The following is a 21,343-nucleotide window of genomic DNA, read 5'->3' as shown; positions in this document are numbered from 1 at the left end:
GGTTTCAGAAGGCCCCATGGAGAAATGCTAATAGGCTGAAATGTCAGAATCGAGAGGGAGTCAGTTCGCGCTCAGCCGGTCTAATCCTTTTTTCTGCTCTGATTTTTTTTTTTTTTGGTCGGGGGGAGAGAGAAAGGGAGGGGAGCGCCCACGCAAAGAGAGCCTTTGGGGAGGGGCGCGAGGCAAAGCGCCGCAGCCCCGGCCGGGGCGAGCGGGGGGCGCGCCCTGGCCCGCGTTTCTATAGGAACCCCTTTTAGAAGATTAGAAACTCACCCGCTGCCCGCCGCCGCGGCCTCTCCAAAATATTAATCAGTAACCATCTGACACCGCGTTTCAGGGAGGAACCCGCAGACCAGGGCTAGGAAAACGGCCTTCTCGCCTGCCCATCCCACCCAACCGCGCTGTTCGGGGAGAGGGAATGAACCGCTGCTTTGTTTTAAAGCGAGGTGGGGGGAGGAGGGAAAAAGCCGCCCTTGTCCGTTTTGGCGTCTTCCACCGCGCGTTCTAGAAAGCGCGCCTTGGGGGAGGTGGGGAGTCGGGGGGCCCCGGGCGCGGGGCGAAGCCCGCCGGGCCCTCGGCCCTTGCTGGCTCGCTTGGCTTGTCACCTCCTCCCGCGAGCAGGAAGCTGACAGGCGGCCCATTAAACCGCGCCTTGCAAAGCCCAGGATTGCGGCGACAACCATCTTCCTCTCTTCGGATCACTCAGCCCAGACGCTGGGGGTGGGGGGAGGAAAAGGGAGGAGGAGGAAGGGGGGGATCCGAGCTGGTGGAGGGGGAGGGCTGCCTAGAAACGGCCGGGAAAAATTCTCACCACCAGTTTTGATCATTCAGCCCCGCTGAGGGGAGCCTGGAAACTGCTGGAGCCCCTTGGTCCGTAATTGGTTTTATAGGAATGGCCGAGGGCCAGGGTGTTTACATGCGCGTGATGGGCGGCGCGCGCGGCCAATGGGTGGCGGCCGGGGGCCGGCCTGCGGGGAGGCGGGCACCCGGGAACAATGCGTGTTTCTTCGCCGGAGAGTGTTCCCCTCCCCCAGTCACCCCTCCCCCCCCGCTGGTTTTTTTTTTTTTTTTTTTTTTTTAGATCCAGCGAGAGGAACTTGAAAGGGGGGTTGTGTAATGTACCTTTTCCAATCCCGGGCTGTATATGGAGATTTGGGATTCTTTAAACCGGCGCTACCTGGATTTTATTAAAAAGCGGGGAGCTCGGCGGGAGGAAAGCTGGCTTTTCCGGGGGCTGCGGGAGCCCGGCCGCGGGAGGGCGGAGGAGTTGGCGCGCCGAGCGCTCGGCCCGGGGAGCGGTTTTCTACCAAAAAAAGGAAAGGCGGGCAAAAAGTGTGAGGCGGCTGCGGGTGGCGAAGGGGAGCTGCGGCCGCGGGATGGCGGGCAGCACGGGCGCCTAGCTGCGCCGGGAGCCGGGGCCGCCACCGGAGTCACCGTCGCCGGAGCCCGGATCTGGAAGCCCCGCCGCGCCAGGTACGCCGCCGGGCCGTCCGCCTGCCCCCTGGCCGGGCACGATGGTCTCCAAACTTATCCAGATGGCCCCCACCCCACCTCTCCCTCGGGGTCCGCCGGGGATTCCCGCAGCTCCCCAGCTCTGGAGAACAGAATCGGGGGGACCAGGGCCGGCATGGTGGGGCGCCCTGGGAGGGGTGGGGGCGAGTCCCCGAACCCTGGGCCACCCGCCTGAGCCCCCAGCCTTGCTCTAGCCCGCCCAGCCCGGCCGAGGGGCATCGGTTCCCTTCTCGGTTCCCGGCAGGCGGCGGGGGAGCCAGGGACGCCTAGACGTTTTCGATTATAGGCTGTTTTTAATTAAAAGCCGGAATTCAGCCATTTTAACTGCATTTAAGAGGGGGAGAAAAGTAGGGAGAACGCAGCAGAGCCCGCAGATGGCCGAACCAGCTTCTCTACCAGAGCAAGGGTGTTGCGGGGGGCTTCACCCCGATTTCCCAAAGTGGGGCGCTGGGGTATGCCCCGAAACGCTGGCTTTTAAAGGAAAGCTACACAAAGAACATTTAAAAAAAATCACGGAAAGCTCATCGCCTCCTTAAGACATGTATCTTCGGATGTGGCGATCTTAGATTTTTTCCAAAGTAAACGCGGATCTGGTAACCAGAGCCTGATGGGAGGCAGCGAGGGAGGGAGCGGGTGTTTGTAACCAAGACCGGGTTAAAATAAGCACCCTTAGCAAACTTGGGGAGGGAGTCTGGAGGACCCCGGGGCGGGGGATTGTGGCTGAGAGGGTCTGCAGATCTGGGGCCTGGGAGGCAGCCGGTCGCGGGGCGCAGGGCGGGCAGCCGTGAGCCTGGTGGCTTTGGCGAGATCGGCCGCTGTAGGAGCGTCCCGGCCTCTTGGAATCAGGAATCCGAGCTGCCGAGGGCAGACGGAGGGCGAGGGCAGGGTTGCCTCCCAGACCCCCCTCCCGCCCCCACGGGAATCGGCAAATCTTTTAAACAAACAGCTTTATACTGGAACTACGCGGGGATTTGCCTAACGCTGGGGGAGGCGCCCCTCGGTCGGCCGGCGCCGCCAAGGTTTTCTTTGTAGGTTATTTTTGGGGTCGGGGGCAAGCTAGGGTAGGGGCGAGACCCCTGAGTGCCTCCCTTCCTCTCTGACGCCCCCCAAATCCCCCGCGCTAGGCCACGTCCTCGGGCCGCGAGATTCCCAGGCCAGGGCATTGGAAAATGAAACCAAAGCTTGTTTTGAAGGATTCTTTCCAGTCCTCAGCCGAGAATGCCACGTCTCGGGTCCTCGGACTTAGACTGTACGACTCATAGTGGCCCGAGTTGGGGTGGCGAGAGGGGGCGATGAATCTCTTTAAAAATAGGAAACCCACTTAGTACCCTCTGTCGTGAAAAAAACTAATCCCGCGGCTAGGGGCGAGCTCAGGGAAGCCAAACTCAGATAAGGAAGACAAGGGCCCCCAAAGGTTAAATATTAAACTTTTCGGATCAGATAGTCACATAGTGTTTAGGGAGCGATTTCGCACCGCTCACGGGAAGGTTTCACGATTTGAAACCCTGGAGCATGTGACGCCCAGGAATCCAACACACTTCGGAGGTTTGTACTGACGCGCTCCGGGCGCGGCCGAGGGGCCTTCCTCAGTTTCTGGAGCACCCGTGAGCAGCCAAAGTAGAGTCCGGGCTGGCCACTTTTTGAGCCGGGTGTGCAGGAGCCTGAAGCCGCCGAAGGGAGGAGCATGGAATTGAACTTTTTATGGAAAAGGGGTTCCTCCCGGTTTCATTTCTTGCCTCTTCGGCAGCCCCTGGTCCCTAACGGCAAGACGACTTTCTGAACTTTGTTTCTTTTTTCCCCCCTCCTTTTTCTTTTCTCCTCCCTTCTGTTTCTTCCGCCGCCCGTCTCCTCTCCCCGCCAAGACGCCTTGTGCGCCGCCTCGCGCCGCTCCGCCTGGCCGCCCGGAGGGGCCCCACCGCCGGCCGGCCGTGTGCCTCGGGCCGCGGGCCCGCAGCCGAGCGCAAGCCCCGCTGGCCGCCGCCGCCGCCATGCACGCCGCGGAGCCCCCGCCGCCAGAGGACTCTGGGACTACGCCGACGCCGAACTTTTAGGTCCCACTGAACGAGGCCCGCGGGCCGGGTGGGGGGCTGGCCGCGGCACTCCCGCGGAGGATGGATGGCCGAGACTTCGGGCCCCCGCGGTCCGTGCACGGCCCCCCGCCGCCGCTGCTGTCCGGCCTGGCCATGGACAGCCACCGCGTGGGCGCGGCCACGGCCGGACGCCTGCCCGCTTCAGGCTTGCCCGGTCCGCTGCCGCCCGGAAAGTACATGGCCGGCCTCAACCTGCACCCGCACCCGGGTAAGTGCCCAGCGCAGTGCCCGCCCCCTCTTGTACCCTCGGGATCCTGCGGGGGAGGCCGGCCCCGGGGAAACTACCAGGTCTGTTCTCCCATCCCCGAGCTCGCACTGGGGATTCGGCCCCTCCTCCTCCCCCGACCCGGACACACTGGGTGACCGCGGGGTACGGTCAGGCCCAGGGGGTCTCTCCGCCAGGGGCAGAGCCCAGTCTGGAGGCCCTAACGGACAGGGGCGCTCGACTCTGTAGCCTTCCCCCGCGCGTCCGGCTCTCCCGAGGCGCTCCAGTCGGCCGAAATCGGAGCCACCAGGGGCGATTCCAAACCCGGGGCTCCTGCAGTTGGAGCCTGGGCTGGAGTTTTCAAAATCTGAGCGAGAAAAGAACAAACCCCGCTCCACAGCCTTTGGAGACGTCTGCACCAGAGCTGCAACGCTTTTCTTGGCAAATGTCCTTTCAGGCGCCCGGCGTCAGGAGTCGGTCCTTAGCTTCTAGTCTCTCATGTGGGGTCTCCAGCTAGTTGAGGCCCTTGGTGTATGTGTGTGTGGGGGGGTGGTGGGCAAGAGAACAGAGACCCCCAACACTGGGAACTCGGCCTTCAGTGGGCGGCCGGCTGCCCTTGAGAAGACCCCGCGTCCCCGGGGAACGGTGGCAGGACCCGTACCCCGGGAGGAGGGTAGCACCACGGGCCATGGGGACCCCTTATTCTCTGGCAGCAAGGCTGGCGGGCCCCGCCGCAGGGATGCAGATATTGGGCGGCCGCCATCCCGAAGCTCGGGGACGGAAGCGGCGCGGGAGCCGATCGACCCGGCACGATCCGCGGCGGGAACACCCTGGGTCTGACATGGAAGCGCGGCGGAGAAGGCCCGCTGGATCCTGCCGTTTCCCCAGCGGGGCTGCCCAGGCTCGGTGGGGACCGAACGGGAGAGGGGGAAGCCTGCCGGGGCCGCTGCGGTCTGGTGGGGGCACTCCCAGAGGCCGGGACCCCAGACCTGCCTTTGGCCGCTGCAGGAAATCCAGACCCCGCTCTCCGGCTGCCTCCAGCTTCAGTGCCTGGCTTAAAAAAAAAAAAAAACACAACAAAAACCCACCTCTCCCACCACCAAGTGTAATCTAGGACTCTTGTGAGTTCTTCGGGACCCCCTGACGCTCCCTTGGCCTTGGGGTCTTGGAAGGGACACCTCCGGCCGCAGCCGCCGCCGTGGCCTTGCCCCACCGACCCTGCCCCCTCCGCTGCGCTCGCCTTTTTTTTTTTTTTTCCTCTTTCTTTGATTTTTCTCTTGAAACTTTTCAGGAACCTGAGTTCCAGGGCTCGGCGGGACAAAGGGCCTTTGTGAGGCACCGGGCGGGGGAGGGGCGCGCGCGCAAAGATCCCTGCCTGCGGGGGCGTGTGTCTGTCTGGGGGGGGGGGTGGGCAAGGAACCGGGTCGTGGCCTTGGGGCGCGCGTGTCCCCCAAGAGCTGCCACAGTGAGGGCCAGGGTTTTCTCCCAAGTGGTGCACTGCGGGCCAGGGAGGGGTGCCGGAGACCCTAGCCAGAGGAAGGGCCAGGGCTGCCCCCCTTTGCGCGCGCCCCCAGAAGCCGCGGTCATTTTTGTGTCTGCGCTCCGGGGGTTGCTTGGCCCGGCCTGGGGAGGTGGCAAGGCTGCTGGAATCAGACCTCGGGGTCTTTCTGACGGGCGGGGCCTTCCCTCGCCTTCCAAGAGGCTTGGGAAAGGGCGCCGCAAGCCTCTGGTCTCCAGTCTGGGCCTGGCTTGGCAGCCGCCAAGTCTTCTAACCAGAAGCCGGGGGAAAACAGCCGCTGCTCCAGGGGTCCCCTGAGTGCGAACACCAGGCCGGCGCGCTGAGTCCAGCAGCAGCAGCAGCAGCAGCCAGACCCATTAGGTAGATGAGGAGACTGAGGCACGGGGCGAAGAGGCTTGGTGAAGGGGCAGGCAGGACGGGGAAGTGCAGCGGGAGGTGGCCGCAGAGGCCTGTGCCGGCGCCTTGTACGTTAGGAGCGGCCTGAGTTCTGCGTGCTCGGCGGCTGAGGTCATGGAGGAAACAGCCCGGCGCGGGAAGCGCCACCCCGGCAGGGCGCGGGGGCCGCCGCTCAGGCCGGTGCGGCCGAGGAGGGAAGGCTGGCTGCGCTGGCTCTCGTTCCCCGCACCTTCTCAGTACGGTGGCCGTACTGAGACCTAGGGACCCCAGAAACCTAGGGACCCCAGGCCAATGCCCAGAGCGAGCCCAGGGCTAATCCCATTAGCCAGCAGTGGGGAGCGGCTCCCCACTCACTGTTTGGGGTGGGGCCGGATTACAAATTCCTTCACCGGGAACGTCCCCGCCCTTCTTGCGGGGTGCAGGTGCTAAATTTTCTCTTTCAACGGGCGCATCACCTTCTTGGCTGTCAGCTCTCCAAGTCTCGCCAGCGTTATCTGCCTCATCTTTCTTTATTTTTGTACTGGGAAGCCTGGAGAGGCTGAGCTATTTGCCTGGGGTCACACAGCCAGAGAGGCCCAATTACCTCTGGACTCCAGTGTGGGTGGGAACTCCTGGGTAGGTCCAGCTTTCCAAGGCAAGAGGGAGCTGGCCGAGTGGGGAGAGCTCAGAGCTGGAAGGGCCCCCTGGCTGAGGAGGTGGTGGCGGCTGGGGCCCCATTCAGGCAGGTAGTGACAGGGGGTTGTGGCGAGTGAGGGTCTTCAGGGAGGCGATGATGTCTGGGGGGAGAGGGATGACTCCTTGTTCTGCTCAAGAGGAGGTGAAATCAGGAATAGATGGGGCTTGGGATGAAGAGTCCCAGTTCTCTTCCCCATATCCTTGAGTATCGTGAGGTGTGTGAGCCCTGAAATGTTCGCAGCAGTTGGTGAAATGGACAAGTAAGTGACAAGCACCTGGTCCGCCAGCCCCTCTGCTCTGGGTTTGGGAGGCTTGGAGTCAGTCCTCCTCACCATTGCAATTAAAGAGCTGTTAGCAGGATTTTGTGTTTGGATGTTTATTCTCCCTGCCCCCACACCCGGGCCGGGCCCCTGGAGGCTGTGTGAATGTGAAGGTAGGAACCCAGGGTCAGGTCCTGCACTTCAGACTGACTGGTGGACAATAGCTGGCTGTGGGCCTTCTCCAGGGTCTGATCAGCTCTATCTCTGGAATCCAGCCTGTCGGCCTACTGGGATTGATTTAAAAAGCTTAATCAGTGGGCCTGGCTGGTGGAGTGATGCGATCCCCAAGATAAGGGAGATTTGCTGGGTGCATCCTCCTCTGGGCAGAGGCCCAAGGGAGGCCCGAGGGAGGTTCTAGAATCTGGAAGGGCCTCTGCAGCCCTCCCGTCCTGCTCTCTGAGCCTCCTGGTTCTTTAGCTCTCAACCCCACGCTTTCTTCTTTCTGCACTTGTTCATTTGTTCTGCAGAGGGATTTCCAAGGGCCTTCTTCGTGCCAGGCACAGCTCTGGCCCTGGGGCTCCGTGGTGACCAAACACAGAAGTCTTTGGTGTCACTGGATGTCCCGTCTTAGTGTGCGGGGCCCAGGCGGTAAACGTAAGTCCGCCAAGGAAGTCATTTTAATGAGAGAGAGAGGCTGTGAAGGAAGGGAAATGCCAAGGGTCTCTTTTTGGCCAGAGTGGTGACTGGCTGGAGCCCTGAGAATAGCCAGAGCTTGGCGGGGGCGGGGTGGCGGGGTGGGGGGGTGGGAGGAGGGGAAGGGGAGGGGATGGGACCCTGCAGGTCCCTGAAGACCAGTAATGAGGTCTTGGAATTTCAAACTGTGAGGAGTGAGAAGGCAGTGGAGGGTTTTAAATGGAGGGAGTGACTCAAATTGAGGGACATTTTATGGAACCAGTCTGGACTCTTAAACAAAACACGTTGTGGACGGCAAGATGAAGGCTGAGGACTGTTCCTGGTTAGAGGAGGCGAAAAAAAACTGACAGCAGGAGGCCCTGTGTGGCCCTCGATTGGATCTTGGATCAGGGAAGAAATTGCTCGAAAGGACATCACTGGGGCAGTTGACGAAATTGGAATATGAACTGTAGATTAGCTGATGGCACCCAGTCAGGATCACGTTTCATGAAGTCGTACTGTGATTATGTAAGAGAGCGGCCTTGCTCTTCAGAGGGGAGGCTTTCAGGGGCAGGGGGTGTGAGGTCTGCAGCTTAGGCTCAGGAATGGCTCAGGAAGAGGAAAAAAAAAAACCCATCTAAAATGTTTAGATGTGGGAGATGATAAGTCAGATGACTTCAGATAACACTTAGACGTCGGGTGAGAAAGCGATTCACAGTTGCTGAACTTCAGGGAGGTCGTAGGGCAGTTGGACTGTTTGCTCGCTGTACTACTTCAGATTTTCCTTTGAAATTGTTTCCAGGGAGGCGTTTAACAAAGTTAGTCTGGATTGCTGGAGGCTGGTAGAAGGGAGGGAAGCTGGGGACTTGTCCGTGATGAGGAGGCTATCAGGATGATGATGGACACCCGGGAGGGGGGCTGGAGGGGAGCGCTGGGGTGTGGTTCCTTGGGAAGGCGGGGCCTCGGAGATAGATGTGGAGGGGCTGATAAGGAGGACAACAGACGGGGTTTTTGGTCGGTGCTGCTTTTGCAGGAATTGGGGGGAGCGGATTTGAGATGGCAGTGATGGAGCATTCTTGATTTGAACGTGGCCAGCTCGGGGCGCGCTTGGCTCCTGGTGTGGACCAGTCTGCAGTCTGATCTTACTGACCTGCCACCAGGTCCCTTAAGCCCTCTCTTTGGTCACTTGGGGTCTTGTCATGAACCTCCCCTGTCCTTCGCTTCCCCGCCCAACTTTGGAGGGCACAGGCTGCCCAGGGGCTTCGGGGCAGGGGGGCCCTGGCCAGTGGTCAGCCTTGGCTTCCCCAGGGCTAGGGTCCTTGCTGCACCAGCTGCTCGCAGAGGCCTGGCATTTGACTTTGGAGGAAGTCAAGGCCATTTAGTGGGGATCATAAAAGCTCACTGCCTCTGCAGGCTGCGAATGCATTTACCATCTGCATCCCAGGTAACGAAGAGATAGACCCTTAGCTCAGAGTGAAAAACCTGCTTCGCACACTGTCATGAATAATTGTGTTATGGGCTGGGTCTCCATACACCAGCTGGGGCTCTGTCCGCAGTCTCCAGATAACTGCTGAAGGCTGGAGGGCCTAGGGACTGCTGGGTGATGACTCTAAGCCTCGGTTTTCTTATCTATGAAATGGGTTCATTTAGTGGCCCTGAAGTGTCTAGCACACAAATAGCCCTCTGCAGAATTGGCAGTAGAAGTGATTGCTGCAATTAAAATATGTCATTCACCGTGAATCCCTGGCTCTAGTCTGGTCCTCTCTGAGGGCCTCTAGGATGTTGTTGGCCCCTCTGGATGGTCCATAGGCTCCTTAGATTCCAGGGTCCCATCTGGAGCCCGTCATTGTTATTACTCTCATCTTTGGGTGTGGTGAACATTCTGAAAACGCTTCAGTCTCGAAAGGTCAGTACGTGTTCTTTCACAAATCCTACAAATGGGTGACATCACCACCAGCCAGCTCAAGGTTCCTGTATTCAGAGGGTTCCCTCTGTGCTCTTCCGGCCACTACCCACCCCAACCCCCAGGCTCATTTCTGTACCTTAGTTTTACCTGTGTTTGAACTTGCTGTAAATGAAATCTGACCTTTTGATCTCTGTCTCTTTTCACTCACACTGGGTGTGTAAGAGTCGCCCATATCTGCTGTTGATGGACATTTCTTTTCTTTGCACCATTTACTAGGAATAGTGCTGGTATTGTATGAGCATGGTCTTTTAGCCCATACAGGTGCACATTTCTTTGGATATATATATATACATATAGTATCTAGACCTGGAATTGGTGAGTCACAGAGTGTGTAGCTTCAGCTTTTGTATTGGTGAGCTTTCCAATGGTTGCACCGTTGTACAGTCCATTCCCTGTCTTCCCAGCCCGTGAGATTGTCAGTTGCTTTAAATTCTATTCATTCTGGTGAGTCAGTAGTAGTATCTAATTGTGCATGTATCTTAAATTTTTTTTTTTTTTCTTGTATTTGTATTGAGGAATACTTTGCATCGTATAAAATTCACCCAGGAGAAGCATATACTTCTGCATTATGCTTGGTATAAACTGTAGAGTAAAGGTTAGGTGTCCTTTTAAAAGTCAGATGGGGGAATTTCCGTGGTGGTCCCGCGGTTAAGACTTTGTCCTCCCGATGCAGGGGGCTGGGGTTTGATCCCTGTTCAGGGAAATAAGATCCTGTGTTGCGCAACTAGGAATTGGCATGACGTAACTAGAAAGGTCCCTCATGCCTCAGAGAAGAGCGAACATCCTGAGTCCTGCAGCTAAGACCTGGTGCAGCCAAATAAATAAATATTGAAAAAAAAAGTCATATAGTGTTGTTAGGATTATAAAGAGAACCAGCAATCTCTTGCCTCCTGTCTCTCCATTCCTGGCGCCCCCTTTTAATTCTCTTGGCTATTTCTTTTGGCCTTTTCATCCATATTTCTGTGTAATAAGCTGCTTCTACTGCTGGCTGTTTTTTAGAGTTTGAGATTCTTTACTGACTCCTATGGAAGATGAGGATTTTGCATAGACTGTCTTAAGTTTCTTTTCGGACTCCCATTTATTAATATTGGCATGAGACCAAAGTCGAGTTTCTTTGCCTCTCCTGCCTTGGTTTTCTCATCTGTGAAATGAGGATAATAATTAGTATCTGCATCATGAATCGTTAATACCTGTAAAGCATTAGAACAGTATCTGGGAAATAATAAGCACATAGTAAATGTCTATTGTTTTGTTGCCTCGTCCTCTCCCCACCTCCATTTCTGCTTCCTTTCTCCTCTCAATATTTGTGAAATACAGTTTTGTTTAAACCAGTGTTATTATTCGGAGAAGGCAATGGCACCCCACTCCAGCACTCTTGCTTGAAAAATCTCATGGATGGAGGAGCCTGGTGGGCTGCAGTCCATGGGGTCACTAGGAATCGGACACGACTGAGCGACTTCACTTTCACTTTTCACTTTCATGCACTGGAGCAGGAAATGGCGACCCACTCCAGTGTTCTTGCCTGGAGAATCCCAGGGACGTGGGAGCCTGGTGTGCTGCCGTCTCTGGGGTCGCACAGAGTTGGATAGGACTTGAAGCGACTTAGCAGCAGCAGCAGCAGTGTTGTTATTACGGCTTTGGGTTTGTAAATATTGTTGGCATTTGAGTCAAGTGGTATAATAAAATTCATTTCTTTATTTCCTTGAGTTATTAATTGCACCCACCCCCCCAAACCCCTCATTTGGAGGGATTTCTTAGAATCCCTGTCTTCTCATTTCTTGGTGTACTTTTCATTTGGTTAAATCTGTTGGCTGAACTGCCTCTTTCTTTTCTTGGGGATTTCCTTTCTGCACTTTTTCTTTCTGCTCTAGTCTGGTTTGCCTGGTGCTTAGGTCTGTTCAAACTCATTGTCCCTTTGTGCCGCGTTGCATCTCCTGTTTCCTGATTTTCATCCCCCCCTTTCTGCTTTATTTCCTTGTTTTGCTGGAGCATATCTTGCAGTAGCATTCTATGAAAGGGTACACGGAATGCACATTTTATTGAGGCCTCATATACCTGAAAATGCCTTTACTCTACCTTCACACTTGACTGGCAGTTTGGAAATTATGTGAAGGAATTACAATGCCACCTCCTAAATCCCAGTGCAGCTTTTTGAGGGTGTGATGTTATTTTGATTCTTGTTCTTTGTATGTGAACTTTTAGTCTTCCCTTTTACAAGTACTTAAATCTTTTAGAACCACATAATAGTCAAGCACATGGGCTCCAAGCTTCCCTGGTGGTCCATTGGTTAACACTCTGAGCTCCCAATGCAGGGGGTCTGGGTTTGATCCCTGATCAGGGGACTAGATCCTGCAGGGCACAATGAAGATAGACAATTCTGGTAACTTAAGTCCTGGAAGAGCCACATAAACAAAATATTTTAGAAAGCGTACATCTTAAAAAAGGAAGCAATGCTAACAAGCTGATGGATTGGGATCCAAGTGTGGGACTTGTTGACCTTTGTGGAACTTTTGTCTTTCTCCGTCTCCCAGGCAGGAGCCCTAACTGGCTGCAGGGAATTTAACACTGGCCGCCCCTCTTCCAAGAACTGAGTGTATATTTCAAGGATAAAGGGTTGTACTCTGGTTGCGTTTGCGTTTTGGTCCCCACACCAGTCCTGAGAATCTAGCCAGGCCCCTCAAGGGCTCCCTAGTGATCAGCACGTTCCCTTTTTTAAACCCTGTCACTGTTATTTTTGTGACCTTCCAGCATTCGAGAGGGGATTTCTTTTTTTTTTTTTTGCGAGGTGGGAGCGCTGTGCTGTGCAGCTTGAGGGATCTCGGTTCCCCAACCTGATACTGAATCCCCGCCTCCTGCTGGAGAAGTGCGGAAATCCTAACTACTGGATGGCCAGGGAAGAGCCTGGGACAGAATTTGTCCTGCTCGGTCTCTGTGGGAGCCAGCCTCCTGTCCTGGGTGCCCAAGAGACCCAGTCCCTCTCTGTCTCCGCCTTCCCCGCTGGGACAGACGCCCCCACGGTTCCTAGAACGCCCTCCCTCTATTCCTACCCTTCCTTCCTCTCCATTTGAGTGGGGGGGGGGTGGTGGTGGGAAGAGAAATCAATGGGGAAATCCTCTGTAATTGCTTTCGAATTGGGAACGTCTGGAGCCCTGGGGCGAGGCTGGGGTGGATTCATTTGCATATCATTGGCCGGGCTGAGACCTTGACCACTCCGGCCTGCCTGGGGATTCCCTTTATTTAGATTTGAGCCTCTACTTTGGGCGTCTGGTGGGAGCTAGGTAAAGGCCTAGCCTCCAGGGGTCGGGGGCTGGTTCTGGGCTGGGGGAGGGGCTGGGGTTACACCCAGATCGCCCTTCTCTTGCTGGCGAGGGGCTGGGAGGTCTTGGGTGACTAAAAGGTGCCTGTCGGGATCTGACCGTCAGGGGGTCGTGGCGGGCTCCAGCTGGAGGGGAGGGAGGCTGGATCCGGGGAGCTGGATGAATAAAGCCCCTCCTGCCTCCCCCAGGCCAGCCCTCAGGCCCAGCCGGACCCCTCCCCACCTAGAGGGGGCGGGGCAGGTTGATCGCGTGGCTTCTGAGTCTCTGCTTAGGTTAGAGGAGAAACACGTAGGGATGGGAGCCTGGGGACGTCGACCGTGGCCACAGGTCCTGTGGGCCAGTCACAGGGGCGAGAATGCGCAAGGTGAGCACCCCCACTACTCGCTCTGACCCTAGCCTTGCTGGTCTGTCTGGGGTCACCTTCCTCCAGGAAAGGGGAATGACACCAAATAGAGGAGACAGGCATGGCCTGTCACAGATTCCTTCCTTTCCTGCCTGCCCGTCCTGCTTTACTTTTAATTTCATGTTTTAAAGGGGAGAGCTTTGCACGATTATTGTTAACCGCACTACACAACTTGCGAGATCTGTGTCCCGACCTGGGATTGAACCCAGGCCGGCAGTGACCACCGGGAGCCACTAGTCCACAGGGGGACTCCCTGTTTTACTTTGGAGGAAAGTTTGGTTCAGAGAGGTTGTGTCCCCTCCCCAAGGTCACACAGCCAGGAAGTGTGGGATCTGGGGGCCAGACCTGAGCTCTCTGGCCAGAGAGCCAGGGGCTTAGCAGAGGTAGCGGGTATGAAAAAATTTTTTCTTTCACGTCCCCTCTTCCTTTTGGGGGTCATTTTTATTTATTTATTTTGGATTTTGCAAGTTCTGTCCATGTCAGAGTTCCATGGAAATTACTCAGAGTGTAACACTTTGCACACTTGTGTTCAGATCCGCCCTCTGCCCTCCATTTTTTAAAGGATATTTTTAAATTGGGGCTTAAGGGACATAGAAATAAGCAGAGATCATAAGCGTACAGTTCAGTTAGTTTTTTCACCGACGGAACCAGATTAAGGAAGAAACCCAGGCGTCCTGCCCCGTCACCCTGTCCCAAGGTGACCCTTACTGTGCCTGAAACCTCCAGCTCTCCGAGTTGTGTCTTGGTGCCCTTCACATTTGTGGGAGCATATAGTGTGTTCTCGTCTGTGTGAGGTCGTGAGCTTTATCCTGCCCTGGTCGCTGTAGTGCCTTCTCTCACCGAACGGGTTCCCTCCTATGACATCGTCACAGTTTATCCAGCTCTTCGTTGGAATTTGGGTTATTTCCCAGTTTTGGCGATTACTAGTGGGGAAGATCTCTGAATTCCAACTTGCAATCTTTTCTCCACATACCTGCGAGGGCGTTACTGCGTCAGAAAGGTGTCTAGAGTCTGCCAAACTATTTGAGAATGGTTGTACTAATAATTTATGTCCCCTCAGGTTGTGTATTTTTAATGTTGTCTGTCCATTTTAACTTTTCTGACATATTAACTCTTCTGGTGGGTATGTAGAAGTTTTCATTTACACGTCCTCCATGGTTTAAGAGGCTGAGTACCTTGAGGAGTTATTGCTAACTTGGACGTCCTTATTTGCCATCCTCTTGTTGAATCTTGCCAGTTTTTACATTGAGTTGTCTGTCTTTTGCTTATTGATTTGCAGGTGCTCTTTATATATACAAGCCCTTCCTTGGGGGCACAGGTCTTTTTTTTTTTAATGTGGACAATTATTAAAGTCTTTATGGAATTTGTTATAATAATTGCTTCTGTTTTATGTCCTGGTTTTTTGGCCAAGAGGTATGAGGGATCTTAGTTCCCCAACCAGGGATCGAACCTGTACCCTCTGCATTGGAGGTGAAGTCTTAACCAGTGGACCACAGGGGAAATCCCAGGGCACAGGTCTTTTTCCACGAGGTGGTTCACGTTTTCATTCATCCAGTAGTGTGACGTGATGAATAGATGTTCCTAATTTTCATATACTTCAGTATTAGTGGTCTTATCTTCATGGTCTCTGCTTGCTATGGGGTCTTTAAGAAAGCCTTGGTTGCCCTTGATCCACGAAGGAGTTTCCCAGCGTTTTCTTCTGGAGCTTGTGCCTTCCTGTGTAGGTCTGCAGTGCTCCTGGAGTGGGTTTTTATGTATGGTGTGAAGGAGGGTGTCGGGATTCAAGGCTTTTCCCGATGGGTGGCCAAGGGGCCCAGCAGTGTTTATTGAAAAGACTGCCTTTCTCCACCTCGTGGGCCTGTTTCCTGTCGCCCTGGTCCTGTTTCTCCCTACCCACACGCCCACGCCGCAACGGCTGCATTGTTGGCGTCTGATAACCTGATTCTCCTTGGGGTCGCAGAGTTGGACACAACTGAGCAAATGAGCAAGAAGCCCTCCCCCGTTTTCTTCATCTGGAAGGCAGCGTGGCCTTGGCTCTTGACTGTGTGTCTCTATGTCACTTTCTCTTTTAACTAGTAAAACGCATGTAACGTACGCGTCGCATTCTAACCATTTTTAAGTTGACAGTTCGGTGGCATTAAGTGCTTTCACACCGTTGAATGACCGTCACCCCATCCATCTCTAGGGCATTCTCGTCCCTTAAACGCTAACTCCCAGGCCGCCTCCCCCAGCGCCTGGCACCCACCCTTCGACTTCCTGTCTCGGTGAGTTTGACTCCTCCAGGGACCTCCTAGACGTGCAATCATTGTAACAATATTTGCCCTTCTGTGTCTGACTTATTTCGCTTAGCATCCTGTCTTCAGGGTTCATCCACCTTGCTTCAGGTGTCAGAATTTGCATTGTTTTTAAGGCTGAATAAAGATAGAGCACATTTTTAACATTAAAAAATTTTTTAATCTGATAGACCCTTGAGTTGCTTCCACCTTTTGGCTGTTATGAGTAATGTTCCTATAAACATGGGTATGCAGGAATCTGTACAAGTCTTCACCCCGCTTTTAATTCCTGTGTCACTTTGGAGACAGGTGTCCAGTTTCCATCCTTCCCTACCCGGCACACCCCTCTTGCCCGCTGAGATGTGGGTCGGGATTGCTTTAGATCTCTGGGTCAGTTTGGCTGCAGTGGGCATTCTCAGGAGGGACCCCCTGAAATGGGTCCGGGCTATTGGTAATTTGTTGATTTATTTCCGAAAGCTGAGGATGTTGGCTCCCTCCTTACTGCCCCTGGGTTGCTCCCCTCCACCCTCCCCCTCCCCACAACTGAACCAAAAATATGCTGATTTGGTACATAAATATGATGTCATCCTGTCTTGATAGCGATACTTTTACCTGAATTCTGATGTTATTTATTGTTCTTCATCTGTGAGTTGCTCGGGGTTCTTACTGAATGATAAGGCTCTTTATAAGACAGAGCATTAACCCTTTCTCCCGCCTAGATATTCCAGAAGTCTCTTGGAGTGAATGGGAGTCTGAAGGTCGTTTTATCCAGAGGGTCCTTGAACTATTTTCCGCGCTGTCATAGAAACGGCTAAGTCACATGTCCATGCTCTGGGCTAGAATGGACTCTTTTTTTTGGGTGATAACCCTGATCGGATTGTGCTCATAAGATGTTCTGATAGCCTTTGGTGACATCTTTAAGGGATGTAGTTTCCTTTTTGAGGCCAAAACCTTTTAAGATAGGAAGGGGGAAGAAAAACATGTTTGTTCTTTGTTTGGTTGGGGAGGGTTCTTGATGAGTAAAAAGATGCAAACAGGGTCTTGAGTCTGGGTGGTGTGGCTGAGTGGAAAAGTGTAGATTTCCAGGTCAGAGCCTATTTCTTCCTCTATAAAAGGGATACGAATCCTCCCCACCCCCCAGAGTTGATGGTAGGGTTGGGGGGTGGCTCAGAGAGAGAATGAAATGAAGGGTGGAAACTGTCCTCTGGCTGTAAAGTGGGACCCGAGAAAGTCTCTGCGTCCTTCATTCAGTCCTTGCTTGTCATGACCTTGCCCATCCCTCCCACCCATAAATATTAATTGAGCACCTACTGTGTACAGTTGGGGGGGGACCCGGAGGGGGTTCCAGGATGGAGTAAACCTTCACTGTAATGCATGGGTCTGCAAACTGCAGCCAAATCCAGCCCATCTCCTGGTTTTTGTAAATAAAGTTTTATTGGGACAATGCCCAGTCCTTTTAAGTATTGTCAGGCAGGCAGAATAGGCCTGCAATGCCTGAAGTTTTAGTTATCTGGCCCTTTCAAGAAAAACCCTGCTTTTCCACTGCTGTTCAGTGGGTGGAGAGGGACAATAAACAAGGGACTACAGTGAGGAAGGAGCTAGCTTGGATGTGGTCTGATAAGTGGTGATAAGCGTGGTGGAAAACATAATTCAGGACAGGGCGTGGAGGGGGCGGGGTGGGTTGCAGTTCAAGACAGCCCTGGTTAGGGAAGGCCGCCGCATCACCTAGACTGTAAGAGAAGGGATGATGTATGTACAGATGGGAGTAAACAGATAACTCTGTATCTGGAAGGAGGAATGGATTCCAGGCTGCTGTGCAAAGGCCCTGGGGCCGTGGGGCTTTGCTGGTCCATGTTGCAGTCTAGGCTGTGATAAAGTCCTCTGAGCCCAGCTCTGTTTCCCAGACCTTTGTACCCACCATGATGTCATTGAGTCCCCTCCCTGCCCCCACCAGCCAGGACTTCAGGTGCCTGAATAGTCACTTATATAGTCAGCTTATAGTCACTTACATAGTCAGATGCTGATACAGTCAGCTTCTGGAAGGATCCCCGGGGACTCCATGCATCTCAGGGGCACGGTCCCACTGGCTGGCTCAGGTGGCCTCCCCGGCGTCCTCTCTGGGGACTGCTGTCAGGTGAGCGCCGTGCAGCCCCTTAAGGGGTGCATCCTGGTGGTCTTGTTCCCCAGCCCTGAGCATCCAGGAGCCGCCCTGCCTGAGCTGTGACGGGAGGAAGAAAGCATCTTTTCAGGATTCGAGTTCTGTCTCCTGGTGACCTGGGCCAGCCTTGGACTTGCAAAGCCCTGAAGCCCGCCCTCTGTTCAGGGTGTCGATAAGCAGGGGGTCGCGATGGCGGAGAACAGGCTGGCCCGCACCTCCTACTCGTGGCTCTCTGCTGTGTTCCCATGGGGCATGGCCTGGGGTGGGAAGGGCTGGGTGGTGGTGGGTCCCAGCGAGGGGCGGGCCTGTTAGCTCAGGGCTGGAGGGCACACAGATGGGGTTGGGGGCACTGAGGCTGGATGGAGTGCCCAGCTCCCTGCTGCTCACATTCCAGAGGGACCCCAGACCCCTTCCCCAGGCAGCGGCAGGAGCGCTTTGCCCCATAGCCAGGGCTCGGGGTCTCCTTTCTTGCCCCCGGGATGTCCTCCTCTCTCACTGGGGACAAGAGAAGACCTCCGAGGGCCAGGCCCTGCGCGTGTGTGGGGGGCTTCCTCCCTCAGGGTGCAGCTGGGTGGGACTCCTGAGCTGAGGCCTTGGTGTGCGGAGTGCTTGCAGCATCACCCGTGGGACTTGATTGCCCAGGCTTGGTGATGCTGGATCATCTCTCTGAGCCTCAGTTTCTTAGTCTGTAAAATGGGTGTAATGAGATTCCTGTACTTTCAGGTCTGTGGGAGGGTGTGCCAGGATGGAAAGGTGCCCGTCTGGGGAACCCTGAGCCTCGAGGCACCCTGGGCAGTGGGGTCGGGGAGACCCAGGGAGGGATTCAGAGGCAGAGAGAAGGAGCTTGTGTGTGTGTGTTTCAAAATTGAGGTGAAATTCACACAGTATGCAGTTCATGACTTCAGAGCATGTGGTTCAGTGGTAGCTGTGTGTGTGTGTGTGTGTTCAGTCCTTCAGTCATGTTCGACTCTGCGACCCTGTGGACGGCAGCCTGCCAGGCTCCCCTGTCCATGGGATTCTCCAGGCAAGAATACTGGTGTGGGCTGCTATTTCCTCCTCCAGGGGATCTTCCCAGCCCAGGGACTGAACAGCACGTCTCTTGCATCTCCTGCATCGGCAGGTGGGCTCTTTACCACTGCGCCACTGGGGAAGCCTTTGTGGCAGTTGGTGCATTCGTAAGGGGCAATCACCAGTTCTCTTGAGTTTCAGAATTAAAATTTTATTTTAAGGAATGACAGATGGAATTTGGGTAGAGGTGGTGGTTCTGCTCAGACCCTGAGCTTTTTGTTTTAATGTTTGTTTGGCTGCTCTGGGTCTTAGTTGCGGCATGTGGGACCTAGTTATCTGACTAGGGATGCAGCCTGGGCCTCCCCGCCTTGGGAACACTGAGTCTTCACCACTGGACCATTAGGGAAGTCCCCAGACCCTGACCTTGAGCAGTTGCTGGCCTTCTCTGAACCCCAGGTTGTTGCTCTTCAGCTGCTAAGTCTGATTCTTTGTGACCCCATGGGCTGCAGCACACCAGGCTTCCCTGTCTATCACCAACTCCCAGAGCTTGCCTCAGACTCATGCCCATCTACTCAGTGATAGCATCCAACCATCTCGTCCTCGGTCGTCTCCTTCTCCTCCCACCTTCAGTCTTTCCCAGCATCAGGGTCTTTTCCAGTGAGTCAGATCTTCGCATCAGGTGGCCAAAGCATTGGAGCTTCAGCTTCAGCATCAGTCCTTCCAATGAGTATTCAGGACTGATTCTTTAGGATTGGCGGGTTGGATCTCCTTGCAGTACAAGGGACTCTCAAGGGTCTTCTCCAACACCGCAGCTCAAAAGCGCCACAGGTTGTGTAACTATAAATAATGAGGCAGTTCATGAAAGTATTTTGCAAATATGAACTCATTTAGTCTGCACCCCCCCGTGGAGGGGGCGAGATTCCTGTCACCCTGCTCTTCAGCCTGGGGGGGTAAAGGCAGAGTCCCAACGCCCTGGGCGTGGGGGCCAGGGTTCGTCTTTCACTGTCTCCTGGGGGCCCCGCTATCACGGCCTGTTCTGGTGGGGGCCTGGCCTGCTCCGGGTTCCGGCAAGGAGGAAGCCTTCCACCCAGGCTGTGGCTAAATTAAGTCTAAATTAATTAAAATTTAATAAAATTGAAGATGAAGTTCTTCAGTCTCATCAGCCACGTGTTTCGAGGGCTCGGTGGCTCCTGAGTGTCCAGCAAAGATCCAAAACAGGCGCAGGTCCTGCGGGTCACCGGCTGGCGGGTGTCACTGGCTGGCCAGGCCCTGGTCTGTCCAGGGTGGCGGGCCGGCCAGCGGGAAGGCTCTACCATGGGGGTCCTGGGGGCCACCCTGTAGGAGGGGGTGTGGGCTGCAGGGCTCCGGTTCAGCCCTGGCTCTGCCCCCGGCCCAGGGCTCTGTGCCCCGTGGAAGGCCTGGGAGGAGACTCTGAGCGTCTTCGTGAAGCCTGGGGTTCGCTGGAGTTGGGTTGGGTTTCCCTTTCTGATTGTGAATGATGATTCTTCATGATGGGCGCCCTGTGTGTTCCATGGGCCTGGAGTTAAGATGCTTGCGTGGGTGGGCAGGTGGCACAGAGGCCGGGGACCAGGCAGGGGGACCAGGCCCCCCTCAACCTCACTCTGTGATGAGAGGGGTGGAGACTGCCCCCAGCCCCCCACTGCAGGCTGTGCCGGAGGATTTCTCATGGAGTCGGTGGGCTCTTGTTTGACTCTCACTGCCCCCGCTCCGGAGCCCTGGGGGGCCCTTCACCCTTTTCGGGGAACCCAGGAGGCTATGGCTGTATCCCCAGGGGTGGATGTGAGGAGTGGAAGACGCGTGCCTAGACTCTCAGGAGAGCTGAAGGTAGCGCTGGGGGTGTGTGTGCAGAGCTCAGAGGCAGTCTGGAGACGCTCGTGGGGCTGGGGTGGGGGTCAGCTGCCCGACTCCCACCCCAGGGGGACCAGGCGGGAGGCCTGGGCTGGCACGTGTATCCTCGGGGGTCTGGGCTGTGTGTGCCTCCCCTCCCAACCCTGACATGGGTCCGTCTGCTTTGGCCCTGACAGATTACACACAACGCGGCCCCTTTAGGCCAAGAGTTGATGCCTGCTCTGTGCCAGGCCTTGGGCGCCCCTGGAGAGCCCACAGCCCCGCTCACAGGGAGGGCATCCTCCCCTGGGCTCATGGCATCTCCATTGCCAGGTTGTCCTGGGCAGAGGGCTTCTCTGAGGCCCCGGGGAGGCCCCCTGAGGTGGGAATGAGCGGAGGGTCCAGGTGGAAAAGGAGGCGGCGGCTGGGATTATCTCCTGTGGGCTCTGAGATCTGACCCTCTGCTTCAGGGGTGTCACTGGGGAAGCGGGTGGGGACACTGCAGTTGTGCAAATAAACGCCAGCGTCCTGGGGCTGGCGAGCCCGTCTTACAGAGTTGCATGCTGCTCCGGGGGAGTGGGGGATACAGGCTCGCCTGCGTCTCCAGGCCAGGGGCCCCCAGGGGAGGCAGTTTGGGGCGCCGTTGAACACTGTGGCAGGCGGGAGCCGTTGGTGGCATCCGGGCCCCAACGCCCTGCCGGGCCTGGGGTGCCGCTGGGCGGGTTTCACAAGCCGGGGCAGGGGCAGGCCCGGGGCAGGAAGAGCCGGGGGCTGATGTAAGCCCTTGTGAAAACCCCTTCCGGAGCCGGCCGCCCGCCTGCCTGCCAAGGAGGAAGCCGGGGCCTGGGCGCCCCGAGGCCCCGCTGCCCAGGCTGGGGCCACACGGGCCGCCAGACCAGCCACCATGGCCCTGGGGCCCGAGGGCTTGGCGCTGGAGTCCGGTGAGGGGGCCGGCGGGGCTGGCACTGGGGGGCACCGACGGGGCGGTGGTGACGCCACGTGTGGCCAGAAGGTGTCCTCCCATAGCTCTGGGAGACAGGG

The 21,343-nt window shown here is 55.9% G+C and overlaps 1 protein-coding gene across 1 annotated transcript in view; it reads left to right on the top strand.

The window, feature by feature from the left end:
* Nucleotides 1-3,623: 3,623 nt before the first annotated feature.
* TNRC18 (trinucleotide repeat containing 18) overlaps nt 3,624-21,343 on the top strand; it is an 80,792-nt gene continuing 63,072 nt past the window's right edge. Inside the window, exon 1 of the mRNA XM_068967339.1 lies at nt 3,624-3,810. Within this exon, the coding sequence (XP_068823440.1) occupies nt 3,624-3,810 (187 nt within the window). The remainder of the gene's footprint in view (nt 3,811-21,343) is intronic.

This window comes from Capricornis sumatraensis, chromosome 3 (genome assembly GCF_032405125.1).
Source record: "Capricornis sumatraensis isolate serow.1 chromosome 3, serow.2, whole genome shotgun sequence".
Taxonomy (NCBI): domain Eukaryota; kingdom Metazoa; phylum Chordata; class Mammalia; order Artiodactyla; family Bovidae; genus Capricornis; species Capricornis sumatraensis.
The sequence above is the reverse complement of the archived record's forward strand: the minus strand, read 5'-3'. Positions and strand labels throughout refer to the sequence as shown.